The sequence below is a fragment of the Thermobia domestica genome, chromosome 4 (assembly GCF_964235325.1).
Source record: "Thermobia domestica chromosome 4, izTheDome1.hap1.1, whole genome shotgun sequence".
NCBI lineage: Eukaryota > Metazoa > Arthropoda > Insecta > Zygentoma > Lepismatidae > Thermobia > Thermobia domestica.
In genome coordinates, this window is record NC_137457.1 from 4,521,073 (window position 1) to 4,538,001 (window position 16,929).

At 37.0% G+C, this 16,929-nt stretch overlaps 1 protein-coding gene across 1 annotated transcript; it reads left to right on the plus strand.

The window, feature by feature from the left end:
• The first annotated feature begins 5,337 nt into the window (after nt 1-5,337).
• On the plus strand, nt 5,338-14,963 carry LOC145683674 (uncharacterized). Its single transcript, XM_081755021.1, has 2 exons — nt 5,338-5,495; nt 11,531-14,963. The coding sequence occupies exons 1-2, from the start codon at nt 5,387-5,389 to the stop codon at nt 12,727-12,729; spliced, it is 1,308 nt and encodes a 435-aa protein (XP_081611147.1). The 5' UTR covers nt 5,338-5,386; the 3' UTR covers nt 12,730-14,963.
• Nucleotides 14,964-16,929: the final 1,966 nt, after the last annotated feature.

Genomic DNA, 16,929 nt, shown 5'->3' on the forward strand with positions numbered 1-16,929 from the left:
TGATGACCACCAGGTCTAGAAAGCTCGCGATACGCTGGTTAGTGACTGGGCGACGCAGCGCATTAATCACGTGCTCGTCGCTAGATTGGACATAGTTTAGCCATTTGCTGATAGATGGCGTTGGAGCGGCTCACACCCTCAAACGGGTTTTTGCGCCAATTGGTTTGCTTTTCTATTTGATGATAAAGATGACTCGAGTTCTACTGAATTATATTACAAAATATTCTCAATATTTCAGGGGTGCCCACAAGGGGGGCTATGACGCAAACTGCGTCATTGAAATATTTGGGGGGGTTAAAAGTCTATATAAATATGTTTGATGGGGGGGTAAAATTAATCGAAAAGAAGATATTTTTCATGGAAGAACACCTACGGATAGACAGTTGGGGGAGTGCGTCATGGACATAAGGGGGGATGGGCACCACTGAATATTTATATACATTTCTTGTATTAATAGAGTTCTACTATTAATAGAGGCATACTATTTCATATTTTAAATACACTAATGTTGTTTCATATGCTCTTAAGAAAAAAATATTAATTTGCATTCGAAAGGGTCAAAAAATAATTTCATACAACATTGTAACTAGCTAAATAATTCTTAGGAGCTGTCCTATTTAGAATTTGTATATTTAGTTTATTTTCAGGACTTTTGCACTTAGGATTTGCGTTGGGGGACATGGTGGCCCAGTGATAGAGCGCTTACCTCTGGTGCAGGGGATCCCTCGTTTAATCCTTAGCCAAGTAAGTTTGTGGTGGGCATTTTCGTGTCCGTGACTTTTCCCGGAGCACTTCCGTTTCCTCCCACATCCTCATTCTACTAATTCTGGCTTAATCATGGTCGCTCAAGCCTAACGAACATAATCGTGGGAATCTGAACTGAAATATTATATTAGGACTTTTGTATGTTTCATTCGCTTGCTTTAGTTCTGAAATTCTTAAGTATCACACAGAATTAGGACAATCCACCATGCTACAAACCAGGGGTACCATCCACTTTGGTACACGTATGCTTTCGAGTGCAGAGGTTCAAGCCTCTGTCAAGCAGGTCTGTCTTTCACAATCACGACGTTGCATAAGTACGCAACACGCAGAAACTTTAAAAAAAAAAAAAAAAAAAAAAAAGATAAAAGCTATTGCTTCGAAAACTGATTCAAGGCGTATCGCAACAACCCTCTCGCAGACTCGGAGCCTGACCTTGATTTAAATGTGTTATTTTTGTATAACGTGCTCTTCTTGTATTATTTAAAATTATTTAAAACTACTACTGATTACTTGCTTCGCTGGGGTGAAATAAAAAAAAATTAAATGCACAACTCCTTATATCATATGTTTGGTAAAAATGACAGTAAAAATTAAATATTACTATTATGGGGTGAATTTGTATTTAAACGGCATCGGAATGGTCATTCTTCATCTCAGTGACCCCAAAAACTATGGATTCGACACAAATGTCAGTCATTTTCAGCCATTTTAAATGTATCACCCTTTTCTCTCCGACCCTAAGTTGCACCTTCAAAATAAAGTCATAAAACCACTGCTTGGCCCGAACCTAATCTATGTTGAAAATTTAATCGAGGTCGGTCAGGTAGTTCAAGAGTTATTAAGTCACATAGTTACTTTCATTTTTATGTAGCTATATATAGATATACAGTGTCTCAAAAGTGCCGCAGGGTAGCGTACTAGGTCCCCTTCTCTTTGCCCTTTACATTAATGATCTCCCTAAAATTTTCACATATTGTAAATACCATATTTACGCTGATGATTTTCAGTTATATGCTTCTTTTCCCCAACAAGATATTAATAATGCGATTGAGAAAATAAATACTGAGTTAAACAAAATCAGCGACTGGTCTACGGCCCACGAGTTAAAATTAAGTGCAACAAAATCGCAGTGCATCTTAATTGGCTCCCCAAGAATTCTCTCTTCTATTAATATCTATCAGCTCCCAAATGTAAAATTGTCCAATACTGTTATTCCATTCTCTACAAATGTAAAAAATTTGGGAGGCATACTAAATCAAAATCTCTCCTGGTCAGATCAAATAAATGGAGTTTGTAAGAGAGCTTTTGGTGCCATACATACGTTAAATCGACTAAGAAATTTCTTACCAATATCTCTGAAGATCAAACTTGTCAAGGTACTGGTGTTCCCACATCTTGACTATTGCGACTCAGTCTATTCTGATCTAACAGAAAATCAAGCAAAGCACTTACAAATAGTCCAAAATGCCTGCATTAGATTTATTTTCAATATAACTTACAGGGAATATCTCACATCTTTTTATAAAAAACTGTCATGACTGACGTTAGTTGGAAGAAGAAATTTACATAATCTTACCCTATTGTACAAAATACTTACTACGTCAGAACCATCGTATCTAGCCCGTAGATTTTTATATTTATCAGACTTTCATACTAGAAGCACAAGATCACAAGATAATTTCCTGCTCTCCATACCCAGTCACAATTCTGATTCATACTCAAAATCTTTCACAGTAAATACTACACGCCTCTGGAACAGTTTACCTCAATTAATACATAACGTTTTCACAGTTGCCAAATTTAAAAAATCTGTAAATTCCCTTCTCTTAAGTAAAGATAAGGATACTGGTAGCACATGAGGCATCTTCGTTTTACGAGATTTTTAATAACCCACATATGAACACACAACCAATAGGTAACCTATGTTAATTTCTACAGCTTATATATTCATACTTCTAGGTTTCTCCATGTTATTTTGTTTCCTCTATTGTATATTATTTTCAATTTTTGTTTTGAAGTGTTTAACTATTTTTTTTTTTACTTAAGTAGTATATTCTTTTTTTTTATGTGGTTCAATACTTTTCTTTTGTAATTGTTAATATTTTCTATATATTGGTCCTCTTTTTTTTTTAAAAAAAAGAAAGAAAGAATGCATGCACGTGCTTAAGTGCTCGGAGAAGGCTGCACAGCCTTAACTTCGCCACGTAAAAGAAGTCATAAATAAATAAATAAATAAATAAATAAATAAATGTTAAATGATAATGTAACGTTGCCATTTAGCTACCTCGATCCACAACACAAGGGAATGAAGTTACTGTTACGCTAACGTGTCGATGATCAGCCTCCATTTCAAAACATGCCCCTATTCAACATACTCCTACAAAATTTGTCCACCTCTGGTACCATTCTTCCCTTCCCCAGCCCCAAGTAAATGGCAACGTTGCATTTTAATTTAACATTGAATGCATAAAGAGTGTACAGCCCAAACGGCTCGTCCGATTTTTTTTTTCTAAATCACTTTAGATTGAAAACATTATATTTGGAGACGGTTTCCCGTCTTACATTTTATTGTAACTCTGATAATAACAGAGTTACCCTATGTCGGAGGACTTTTCAGACACCCTTTATTTTTTAAAAAATTCTCATTTTACTTCAATTAAGATACTTTTAAAATATTCTCTAAAATTTCAATGATGATACCTCCTTTACCCCTGCTACAAACTGTAAACTTAGACCAAATTATTCGATAAAATATGGCGGTATTTTTCTCATGAACATGACGATCTCAACACAAAAGTTTTTTTTTTTTTCCTAAGAACTTTGCAGTTTAGGACTTGTGGCGTTTAGGACTACCGTAGTTTTAGGACTACTTTTAGGATTTCTATCGCTTAGGAGTTGAACTGTTACTTCATTTTTCGGAGGGAGTAAGGTGGCTCAGTGGAAGAACAGTTACCTGTAGTACGTGATGTCACTGGTTCAATCCTGGTCAAGTAACTTTGTGATGGACAACATCGTGGATTTTTTCCTTGGTACTTTCGTTTTCTCCCACACTCTCATTCTACTAATTCCTCCATCGTGATTCACTTGTCTTAATCATCCCCGTTTCTCTTAGCTTAAAAGGGCAAAAGAGTGGGACGTTAAACTGAAAGATTTCATTTTAGTTCTATTTGATTATTAGAATTTCCACCTCGTAGGAGTTGAATATTTAGTTGATTTTTGGATCATAAGAATCAATATATTTCAGAGCTCCTTCGTGGCTAAGCGGTTAGCATACGCGCCTTTGGCGTGGGAGACCCGCATTTAATTCCCGGCGGGAGCTCCTGTGGTTTGCATTCCACGTTAATTAGTAGGTCAACGTTTCATATAGCCTCACTGCTGAACGGGACGTTAAACTCAAAATCAACTCAACTCGACATATTTCAACCAAAACTTTTCTTCTAAGTCTTATATCTGGAGAACTACGTATAATGTAGCCAAACCCAAACTATCACTTTACTCAGTATGATGTGCTTATTCCGTAGGAAATACAAAAACTTGATTTTGGGGCCATTCAAAAATTTTGTGGCCTCTGATCCGAAAACTAATTATTGGATAAAATCGCAATCTTTTGATTCATTTTTGGTTTTCCTAATCTTTGTTATTATGTATTTCGAAAGTATAACTGCATAATTTACACTCTTTATCAAACATTGTTAGAGCCTTTTAGGTAGGAATTTTTTAGGTTCAGGTCGGCAGGTCATGTAGACAGAATAGAAGGAAGTAGGAACGCTTTCAAAGTTTTAACTGAAAACAGGAAACGACTATTAGGAAGGCCTAGACGCAGATACGATGACAATATTAAGATAAATCTCACAGAAATAGGAATCCAAAGTAGAAACTGGACCCACTTGGCTACGGAGAGAGATCAATGGAGAGCTTTTGTGAACGCTGGTATTGAACCTTCTGATTATATGGACCGTGGAGTGGGTTTGTTAGTTCAGAAGTAAATGTTTCATGAATAACCCTATAACATATACCTCATATACTTACAACTGAGTCAATTCGCGTCAAGAGAACCACAATAGATAGTTTAATTTTTGGGATGAGTTTTCTTTAGACCACACGACGTTTTCTGAAAACACTTATTATGGTTTTGTCCATATTTTACAAACAAATGCTGGAGCTCTAATTGCAGTATGATGGTTTAATTTAAGAAATATGTTCTAGGAAAGTCATCATTCTGGTCCTTATCTCTTATTATAATTTTTATTTGTTTGTTATAAAGCTAGAAGTGTGAATACATTTTGTAAAAAGAAATCATAGAGTTTTTATCATGTTATTGTCTAATTTGGCGTTTCTAAAAGTAATAGAAACCGAAATTGCATAAGATTAGTTTTGGAACAGAAAATCTTGCTAATGAAGACAATTTAAGTTATCTTAACGGTTTAAGGAGATGTAAATATCATTGTTAGAAACGCATTTTGTTTCTCTTCAAAACTTAAAGCTTGTTTATTGATAGCTTACTTGAGTAAACGAACTCATTACGAGAAGCATCTCCAGATAAGACTGATTAGATGGTTTTCATTAGTCTTAATGAGGTTTCACTGGGTGATATATAAATATAGGTGACAAATTGGGAGAAATGGAACCCTTCTTGGATTGTTGGCGGAAACACATCAAAATGAGAAGCACAATTCTTCTGCTTGTTTTGGGATTGGTCTTCGAATTGGAAGCCCGAAATCTACCGGCAGGTGAGTGTATAATCTATGTATTTTATTATTATACATGGGCGGCGATTAGAGGGGGCAAAGGGGGGCAGTTGTCCCCCACTTTTTTGAAGGCTCAGTGGTAGAGCGTTTACCTCTGGTGCTTGGGGTCCCGGGTTCGATCCCAGCCCCCGCCAAGTGAAATTTGTGGTGGACAAACACCGTGTGCGTGGTTTTCTCGGGGTTCTCCCGTTTCCTCCCACTTTCTTCATTCCACCATTTCATTCATTACTCATCATCACCTAACCGGCATAATCGTGGGACGTAAAACTCAAAGATTTCTTTTCATTTCCAAACTTACTAGTGGGAGTCGAACCAGGGCCCCACGAACCAGAAGCAAGCGGTCTACTACTGAGACATTTAGATTTTATGTAAAAGGATGTTTTAATTTCTTTTTCAACACAACTCTGAAATACCACGCCACTGGTAGATAAGTCGTTCATGCTGTATAGTGGTACCATCTTTGAAACAAATCAAATATCAGTTTCAACTGTGAAGCTGTGTTAGTTCGCTGGAGACAACCATTGTAACTCCTTTCAGTTCACACGGCTGTTGTTGACAAGCTTGCAGCGCTAAATCGGGACTGTAGAGTGGATGCTGAATTTCCCCGTAGCCACAGTTTTTCATTGCAGTCTTGGAACAACAGGTGTGTGGACTGCAGCATTGTCATGCAGAATGGAATCTGGCCTCAACGCACAGTGATTGATCTGCTCCAACCAACAGCTAGACAATTGAAACTGAAGTACTATTTGTATAATACCATAGATGGCATTGTATGTCATAACAGCTAATTTGTCAGTGGAATGACATTTCAGTGTCACGACGGGAACGTTTGGAGATATCCTCTGTACTACTATTGTCCTAAGCTAAACTCTTTTGTCTTGATTTGTCCGTTTTAATACTATCAACTACATAACTCTCCTCTTCTTAGTTTTCTTTCTACTAACTTCAACCACATCTTTTAAGTATCAGTACAGAATTCAAGCACACTTCTAACCAGCCTCTTTTACTCTTCTTAATTATGTTCTATATTGTCGTTTTTCTCTTACCTCATTTGTTTCCTACTCTGCCCACCTAATATTCTCAATTCTTCTCTAGACCCTCCCCTCTGGTCTAGTTGGTAGCGCGTGCTCCTTTTTTTTAAGTACACGTGATCCTAGTTCGATTCACCGCTAGAGAGAACAAAAAATGTAATTTCACAATCCTTTACTTTCATTAATTATTTTATTAATCCTTTTGTCTAAAGTGCATATCTATGAGACGTTACACTTAAATAAATTCACTTCATTGTTTTTCATCGTTCTCTAGAGCTCACCCATGGCTATATAGCCACTTTACACGTCTTCGGCGTGGAAGTTTCTGTTCAATTCTCGGCAGGAACCAACAGCGCCGATTTCTCTGTAACTTTGTGGGGACCCATTCATAAAAAATATATACAACAATACATACAACAATAAAATACATATTCATAAAAATACATGAGGGCCCACATGAGCTTTGGGGGTGCCCCCCGGCCCCCCAGGATCGGCACCCTTGGCAGGAGCTAATTAGGAATAAGATTATGAATTATATTTCTTGGCTTTCGACACCTATGGCCATGGTATCCCGTCATGTCTGAAGGATGACGTCCAGCATATGCTGGTGTGAGTGACGAAAACTTCAATCAAGGTGGTTGGCCTGATCATGCTATTACACTTCTCGATCATCTGGAATCGAACCCGGGAGCACTCGCACCAAAGGCGAGAGCGTTAGCGACTACGCTACGCGAGGCCACTCATGAGATTATGTAGTTCGGATTCCACGGTAAAACTGTAGGTTCACGTCTTACATAGCTTCGTTGCTGAAAAGGGTGCTAAATTTTAATCACACCAACTAAATCCATTATTTCTTTCATTTCCATTCCAAAATTCTCTACACGATTTTTGTAGGGGGGTATACGGTGACTCAGTGATAGAGCGCTTAACTCTGGTGTGTGGGTCTCTTGTTCGATCCAAAGTAAATTTGAGTTGAGTTGAATTTAACATCCCGTTCAGCAGCGAAGCTATATGTGACTAGTCAGTGACTTTTTCTGAAGGGTTCTCTGATAGACGTTGTTTCTAATCTTAAAAATGAGATATTACTATTGTGGGCTGAATTTGGACTTAAATGGCATCCGAAGTCTCACTGTTCATCTCAGACACCTTGAAAACTATGGTTGCCACACCAATATCCGTCATATTCGATTATTTTTTATATATCCCCTCTACGCCAAGTTGCAGCACTGAATTTGGATTTAAACGGCATCGAAAGTGCCACTGTTCATTTCAGTGACGCCGAAAACTATGGATTTGATACTAATATTGGTCATTTTCAATCATTTATATATTTGTTAGGTACAACCAGACATTTACATGATGTGAATGAAGAAAACAGGAAAACCTCAATCAGGATCAGTGGCCTCAAAAACTGTTTAAATTTTTTTAACGTAATGTTCCCATTGGGATTCGAATCAGGAAACAAAAAGTGATTTCTGTTCTTCGGTTCGTTCGTTCTTCCTGTGTCCTGGGAGGAAGGGGCAATATTTTGGGAAATGGTAGTATGAGTGATTCTAAGCAAAAAAGTTCATATGAACATAGGTCCTAATCTCAACGGTTTGAGGGCTACAGATTGTGAACCATTTTTCACTTTGTCGCGTATTGTTCACCCTGTAACTATTTTACAGAGGTAAGACATAGCGGATATGAAAGGTGATTGAATGACCTTTCCAACGGTATGCAGCATGCGGCAGTGTTGTCTTTGGAAGGGAAGCTTTTGAGGGAAATTTGAGAAAGTTAAGGTTATTTAAAGAAATTGAATGGCAACACTGATTCCAAAATCTCCCTCAATAACTTCTGTTTCAAAGATACCACTGCCACATATTGCATATAGTTGGAAAGGTTATTCCATCACCTTTCAAATCTGCTGTGTACCCTTCCGTAGAGTAAGTACAGGGTGAGCAATACGGTATATAAAGTAAAAAATGGTTCACAATCTCTAGCCCTCAAACCGTTGAGATTAGGACCTATGTTCATATAAACTTTTCTGCTTAGAATCACCCATACTACCATTTCCCAAAATATTGCCCCTTCCTTCCGGAGTCTCTCTCTCTCTCTCTGTATACATATACACTAAGATTCTCTAGAGTTTCTATTTTTTTCTTTAATTTTCCTCCTACTCCCAAAAAGGGGGTAGTTTACAGGAGACTGAAAAATCAAAATTTGCTATTTTCTCTACAACAGTTCTAATAATTGCGTTTAAATTTCATAAAACAATATACCATTAACAACCCTTAATATAGGTCTAAGTCATTTTTCTGGAACATGTCCAAAACGGGATTTTTTTTTTTTTTTTTTTTGACAATTGTGTAAGAAACGACTCAGGCAATTTTGTTTATCTATCTATATATAGCTATAAAAATGAAAGTGACTGTGTTTGTGACTTAACAATTCTTGAACCACCTAACCAATCTCAATCAAATTTTCAACATACACGAGGTTCGAACCTGGGATGTTTTTCATCATTTCACTTTGCTAGTACAATGTAAAGGAGGGAAAGGGGGGGGAAGATATGTAAAAATGATCGAAAATGACCGATAGTATTAGTTTCGAATCCATAGTTTTTGGGAAAGCTGAGACGAACAGTGACATTTCCGATGCCATTTAAATCCTAGTACTCTTAATGAAGGTTGGTGACATGTAAAAATAATTAAAAATGGCCGGAATTAGTGTCGAATTCATAGTTTTTGGGGTCCCTAAGTTTATTGGTGACAGTTTTGGTGCGTTTTATGTCCAAAATCAAACATATTCTCCCCGTGCAAGAAACGAACATTTTGTGCTTGTATTTTTATGAGTAAGCATGATAACAATCCTGCAATATGGCACATGTCCTTTCAAGTGAAAAATCAATAAGGAGATGTATAGTCTTGGCGGTAACTCATCTGAAAATGCCTATTATAATGTTAATATTTCACAATTGAATATTTTAGTAATAAATACAACATATTTATATTAATAAACTAGAAGGAAAAGGTTTAGTGCGGTGGTCTGTATCTTATTTAATTTCTCTTTAGATATGTATTTTCAGAAATTTTTCGGATATTGTTAACTAAATAGTTTTAAATATAAAGAATATTATGTGCTTATTTAATCTAATCTAATCTATCTCCATATTGCAATCACTACTTCACTAAATCATCATCATAGGTACCGTATTCTGCCATTATTGGCAGGTCACTGACAAGCTTGCATGCTCCACGGTCTTCCGCTATTCTCTTCGTTTCCACGCACGACTTCTCTGGTTTGATATCGTCCATTAATTGTAGTCTCCTTCACCCTCTCTCTCTCTCTTACCTGCCACCGTACCCTGTAGTAGGTCCCTCATGATAGGGGCCTACAGTTCCTTTTTAGCGAATGTCCCAACCAATTTTTCTTACTCTTCTCAATAATAGCTAAAATTGTTCTTTTCTATCGCACACCACTTCTAAAATCATCTTATTCGTTTTCCGTTTAAACCCAGATAATTCTTCCCATTTTTCTCCATATCCACATTTCGAAAGCTTCCAGTCCTTTTACATTATTTTTGCGTAATGCCCGTGTTTCTGCTCTATACAGTACAATACTCCACACGAAGCATTTTATGAGTCTTTTTATCAACTCTTTATTCAAGGCCCCACAAAATAGTCTTTTCGTCCTCCTAAAGGCTTCTTTCGTCATTCCTATCCTTGCTTTTATTTCACGTTCACACTTCATATTGTCACTAGTAATACTACCCAGGTATCGAACGAGTTATTAAATGTTTTTGAAATGTCCTATGTTATTATTATTATTATTATTATTATTATTATTATTATTATTATTATTATTATTATTATTATTATTATTATTATTATTATTATTATTATTATTATTATTATTATTATTATAGGTAGCTTGTGTGAGGGTACATAACTTGTTAATTAAAATTATGGTTACCATTCGTACAAAATATCAGTAATTTTTTTATGTAGAGCGGTTTGAAATTTTTAATGAATTGTGCCACTCTAACATATTTATGCTCCTCCCAATCTCCTGTGGCTAGTTGCTGGCCTGATACGAAGCGTCGCTGTTTGTTGGTTTAACATTGTCAACTAAATGGGAGTAGTAAGAAATCGTAAAGCTTTGAGTTTTACGTCCCACGGTTATGCCGGTTACGCTAAAGGAGACGGTGATGTTAAGTAATGGATGAAATGGTGGAATGAAGAAAGTGGGAGGAAACGGGAGAACCCCGAGAAAACCCACGCACACGGTGTTTGTCCACCACAAAGTTCACTTGGCGGGGGCTGGGATCGAACCCGGAACCCCATGCATTAGAGGTGAACGCTCTACCACTGAGCCACCGCGACCCCAGTAAGAAATCGCAATACGCAAAATGGGGATTTACCAAGTTTAATCTCTCTTTTTCTGCAAAATAATATGAATTTTTTTCGTATTTTTACCATTTTAGCATATCGAGATACGCATACAAATCGCTTATATTCTGGGGCTATTTCAACTTGGGTGATTGATGTATCCCTCGACCTCTTCCTCCTGAATTGGGGGCACGATGGCTATTTGGTAGAGCACTTACCTCTGGTGCGTGGGTACCTGGTTCGTTCCCCGGCCAAGCAAGTTTGTGGTGGAGAACATCGTGTCTGTGGGTTTACTCGGCTACTCCCGTTTCCTTCCACTTTGTCATTCCACCAATTATTCCATCGTCATTTACTTGCTTTAATAATCGTCTCCCTTAACCTAAAGGGCATAATCTTATGACGTTAAACTGAAACACTTTTTTTTTTTCGTTCTTAATTACATTTTGTGTATGCTACTGGTTCTAAGTATGATAGTTGATAGGATGTCAATCACGACATTTAGTTACAAGACTAATCTTAAAGTACAAGGTATCCAGTTTACATTTATAGTCTTAGAGAAAGGAAGCCTTACTTTCAAGTATTTCTTATTTATGCTATTTTTCTGTTTTAATTTCAGCACTTCCTCTTCCTGAACAATTGGAACCTGTGAAGCTATACGCTGTGCCGAATCCTGTTGTGGAGAGCGAGAACGTACCTGTTCCCAGTGAAAACAATGAAGGAACAATAAATGAAGAAGTGATCCTGAATGTGTACTTTTACTCACCGCCAAATACCGGACAATCCAGTGGTAGAAACGTCAATGCAGAGATGCTAAGAAGTGGACAATTTGTCATCATAAGAAATGTTCGTGGTCAATCTGCTCTTGACTCCTATTACTGTCCGTACGGTATTTCGAAATGCGCACAAAGCCGTCTCTTCCAGGATGTTCGAAATGACCTCAGACAAGACAATGTGTTGCTGTTTTTCTACCCGATGAAGCAACTCATGAACAAATTTTTTACCGGAAACGAAATCGTACGTAAAATTGTGGTACCCGAAGACGCAACAATTGAACATCTGCAAACGCTTACTTCATATGACATACCGCTGCTTTTAGTTCTGACACGTGAGCAATTACAGGCATCGAATATAGGTACAGTGGAAATCTCGCAACTTCAGGTTAACAATCAGGGAGTTAACGTTATTCCATCGAAGTATAGTGTACCCATACTTATGTACGATAGAGCTCTAGCTGCAAGAAACTTAAAGAAACGAGATTTGGTGTACCTAAGACAAGAAGGACCTGTCATAATTCCAGGTATCAATTTACCAGGGTGGAATTCAAGTCTTATACCGGCTGTGAATATACCGACTCAAGTGTTACCAGGTGGTGTAAGTATGCCAACTCAGGTATTACCAGGAGGTATCAGTTCGCCAACAAACATATTACCAGGTGGTGTAAATTTGCCAACTGAAGTGTTACCAGGTGGCATAAATTTACCTACAGAAGTAATACCAGGTGGGGTAAATTTACCAACTCAGGTGTTACCAGGTGGCGTAAATTTACCCACGGAAGTACTACCAGGTGGCATAAATTTACCGACGGAAGTACTACCAGGTGGAGTAAATTTGCCAACTGAAGTGTTACCAGGTGGCATAAATTTACCTACAGAAGTAATACCAGGTGGGGTAAATTTGCCAACCCAAGTATTACCAGGTGGTGTAAATTCACCAACTCAAATAATACCAGGTGGCGTCAATATACCAACGGAAGTTGGAGGAGTCGCTCTTCCAGTGCTTCAGGATCCGTACATGCTTTTAGTTGCTCGCAGATAAGTTACAATTTTTAGGACGTACTTTCTTAACTATATTCTCAAGCATACATTAATTTTGCGTTTCAATTTCACAATTAAGGGTTAAATTATAACTGTTGTTCGAGTGTAGCATATTGTTCCTTATAGCAACGAATAACAAGGCTGTCTGTATATAAATATAGTATATAGGGTGGTCTCAAAAATATGTATTTTTTTTTCGAAAACTTCAAGTAACGGAAATATTTCTATCAATCATTTGAAAGCATCTGTATTTATTTATCACTTGAAACTATCGTTTGAACTATAGTAATAAGAATCAAAATTATATCACTTGGTGTCATCGCAATGACGTCACATATTACCTTCCACACATGTTTGTGTACAATTACTACCTGACTACAGTTGTATGAAAGGTAATTCGCAGAAGAAATGGCGACAGTACTGACTTTGCATGACGATTCGAACTTTGAGGTCGTCTATGATCATGGATGTGAGATTTGATGTAAACGAACCAATTTACACACAAAATGAAAATCTAACGAAGTAATGTCAGGTGACCGTGCTGCTGTCGGTCGTTGTCTAACATCTGTTAAGACAGTGATACGTCCAACGAGAGATAGCATTGTAACTGATGATGAACTTGAAAGGAAGAAAGAAAGAAGTCAGTCATTGGTAATTTCAGGAATGGTCCTCATATGCGGTGACAACCCTAGAATAAAATTCCCATTAGAGAAATACATCAATTATCCGGGATTAAAGAGTTTATTCGCCTCATGTTTCTCCTGCCAGTAGATAGGATGCGGAAAAGGTCAACTCTGGTCAGCACGGTCATTGAACTTAAACCCATTTGATTTCGTATGGTAAAAGATTACTGTGGTTTAGTAGTTATTGCAACCTTTTCTTAAAAATGGTCACATATCTTTTCGACACTGTATTTATTCTTTTAAGTGGTGCGGTTTTGTGTATAAGTAAAACAACTGCTGCTTTTGTCTTCTTAGTTCGTTAGTCAAGTGGAAAAAGTTTTGAAATTTGAGATACTTTACATAAGACAAAGTCTCTCCCGCTTTCACGGGAATATGTAAATTTTGAAAATTATAGTTGTAGCACTATACGAAATCGATCTCCAACTCTAGAAAAACAGACTCTGGAACCACGATCTTTGGCTATTGATGCTATCATGAATTGAAAGCATTGCGCTGTTACCACATCTTGCGAACAAATGCACACAGACACAAATAGGCCTACCTTTCCAGCTCTTTAACTGCGTACAATTAAAACAAAGAACTTTAGACTTTACGGAAAAATAAAATACAACACTACAGTACTTCTCCCACTATCATTCCCGACTTAACCCAACTCACTTGTTTATCCTCTGTAACTTGGAATCACGTGGAGTTAATGCTTTGTTGCAATTTAGGGAATAGAACTGCTAAAACTGCTACAAGTTCTCAATCAGCCACGGCTGTATGGCTTTTGCTCATTGGAGTGACGTGGCAATAGTCGTGTGGTTTCAAGGACATGCAGTGATCAGCAACCAATGACAAACCCACAGTCTGGCTCTTGTCTTCTCCTTTAGACGATAGCCCTACGTAATTGGAAGATGGTTTGTACATTGACAATACTATAATTACAAATAGTCGTTTAGCACGCGAGTGAGGTTACAGTAAGCCAGTAACTGCATCTAGGCAGGGAGATCTCTCCAGTTACGTACGCATCAATAGGCAAAAAATTGATACAGTTCTGGCTTAGCAGGTTAATGTGCGCCACCAAAATAGCAACTCCGCTGACCTCTCCAGGTATTTTCCAGGCAATAAGTGGGCGGGACTATATCGGGAATTTCTTTACCTCGACTTTAGTACTTTTTCAGAAGTAGTAGCGATTAGGATAATTACTTTGTACCTTTATAACATCAAATATCATGTCTTTTGTATTTAGTTGTTATTAAACTATTATTTTGTAAATACATACTTATGTAATTAGATTTAAGAAATATGTAGTTTCGATGTCTCAGCATTATTGCAATTATGTAACGCTCACTGTACTCACGATTATTTATACTATAAAATAGATTATCATAATAATTTAACTCTAGCTTTCCATAATATATTGTATGTTAAACTCAATAAACGTCTCTCATTGTTATTTCGTACCTAACCTTGATTTAAATACATCAGCCTATTGTTGAAGGTGGTTCACTGAAATATATTCTTAATATCTGAGTTTTTGCTACAATAAAGAAAATTGTACTAAAATGTGTCCAACTGTGTCTAACTTGGTTGACCTGACATATATGTGTGTTTTGGTTGATTATAATGTGTACACATTTTTAGCTCATTGTTCAAAGAATTATTAATTAAAAAAATATACTTCAGTTTACCATAAAGTTTCAATGTCTTGATATCACTTAGAATATGCACATCAATAAATAAAATAGTTCTGTGAAGACCGACAGGGATTTCAAGAAAATCGTAGACCTTTACGTTGGCTGCCCTAGTATTTCTTCTGATTGTCACAGAGACATGAGCTATACCTCGTTATAAGGGTCATAGAACACAGATTCTAACGTGCTAACGTTTGTGTCCCCTGTGCCAAACCCGTAGAAGAAGATTTATTATAAAAATAATATTTTGTTTTTGGAAACTTGTGAGAGGCTGGCAACACTGTTACTTGTCGTACGCAGGAAAAAATATTTTCACACGTATGCCAGACATTGGATACAATCATGTAACATCAGTCGTAAGTTCAATATCGAATGAGAACAAATTCCGAAAAGAATCACCCTGTACATATTTTTCCAAATATTTTGGTCTACTCTGACGTTGGCAGCCCTAGCGACGCTCCTAATTGTTATAGAGACATGAGGCATACCTCATTGGAAAGTTTGTGGAACACAGACTTCAACAATATAACTTTTGCGTTCCCCGTGCGTACGACAAATAACAGTGTTGAGAGAGCCCACAAACTTCGAAAGAGTGCATTTTTTACTGACTTTTTACTTTCTTCTTCTTCTTCTTCTTCTTCTTATTTGCCGGTTGCACACAGGAGGCACAAAAGTTACTTTGTTGGAATCTCTCTAAGTCAGCTCTCTAGATTAATTAGGAACCGAGCAACGACGGTTTAGATCCTTAAAAAAAAAAAAAAAACATTGGATGGGGAGGGGGGCCACTTAAGAGAAAAAATGAAATGAAATGAAATCTTTGAATTTTACTTGTTTATCTACGAGTAATATCTACGTAGATATTTGTAATATCTACGAGTATTGCAAATTAACATTTTGTGTGGCCATTTTAAGAATTATAATTACATGTTCTATATGATCTGCAATCCAAGCCAATTGTTGCCTACGTATAGCTTTAAACAAAAGTACTTGCGATACCAGCGACAAACCTGTCGTCCCAAAAAAATATCTCCACAATAGATAATAATTCACTGAGCACAATACATACGGTCTTTATACCACCATTTGAACGCAAATTGTTCTGTCAGTAACGCAGAACAAATTTACCAATTCGAATAACGTTTGTGGCACTGTAGTAACAATCATTTTCATTTTCTTTTTCTTTCTTTATTTTTACGCCAAAGAAAAGTTTATAATACTCAAGTTGGTAATTTCGTTTCTCAGGTATTGACAAAAGACTATGAGCTCTGTGGCAGAGACGTGTTAGGGACAACATAGCCACAGCCAAAATACTTTGAGGATGTAGAAAATATCTGTGAAACTTAACCTCTTTTTCTAGTAGTAAGACACACAAAATTATAGTTTCATGTTGGATCAGAACTATATGTACCCGCACCGGTAATCAAACCTGAGGCTTCCATACCAAAGGCGAGATCACAAATCATTGGTGTCAGATTTCTATTGAGACTCCGTGTGATACATATCTGACTTCGCAATTCGAATTTAAGTCCTGGATTCGCAATTCGTATTAGCAGTGAAACTCGAATGTTCAGGTCCAAGCAATCAAACAAAACACTTCGACCATATTGTGCAAACTCCTTTAGAGTTGAACATAATACATTTTAAAATTTCTCTTTGTTTGTCATATGGAATCAGAATATTGAAACCAACACAAACTGTGACGTCACAAAAACAAGCTAAATATTACAATTGACTACATCGACTTTTAATTATCTACTTCTTGCCACAGTTGATTCATCAGGTTGCATTGTTGTTTCGTCAGTTTCTTCAATTCCGAGAAACCTGTCGAGCACATCCGGAGGT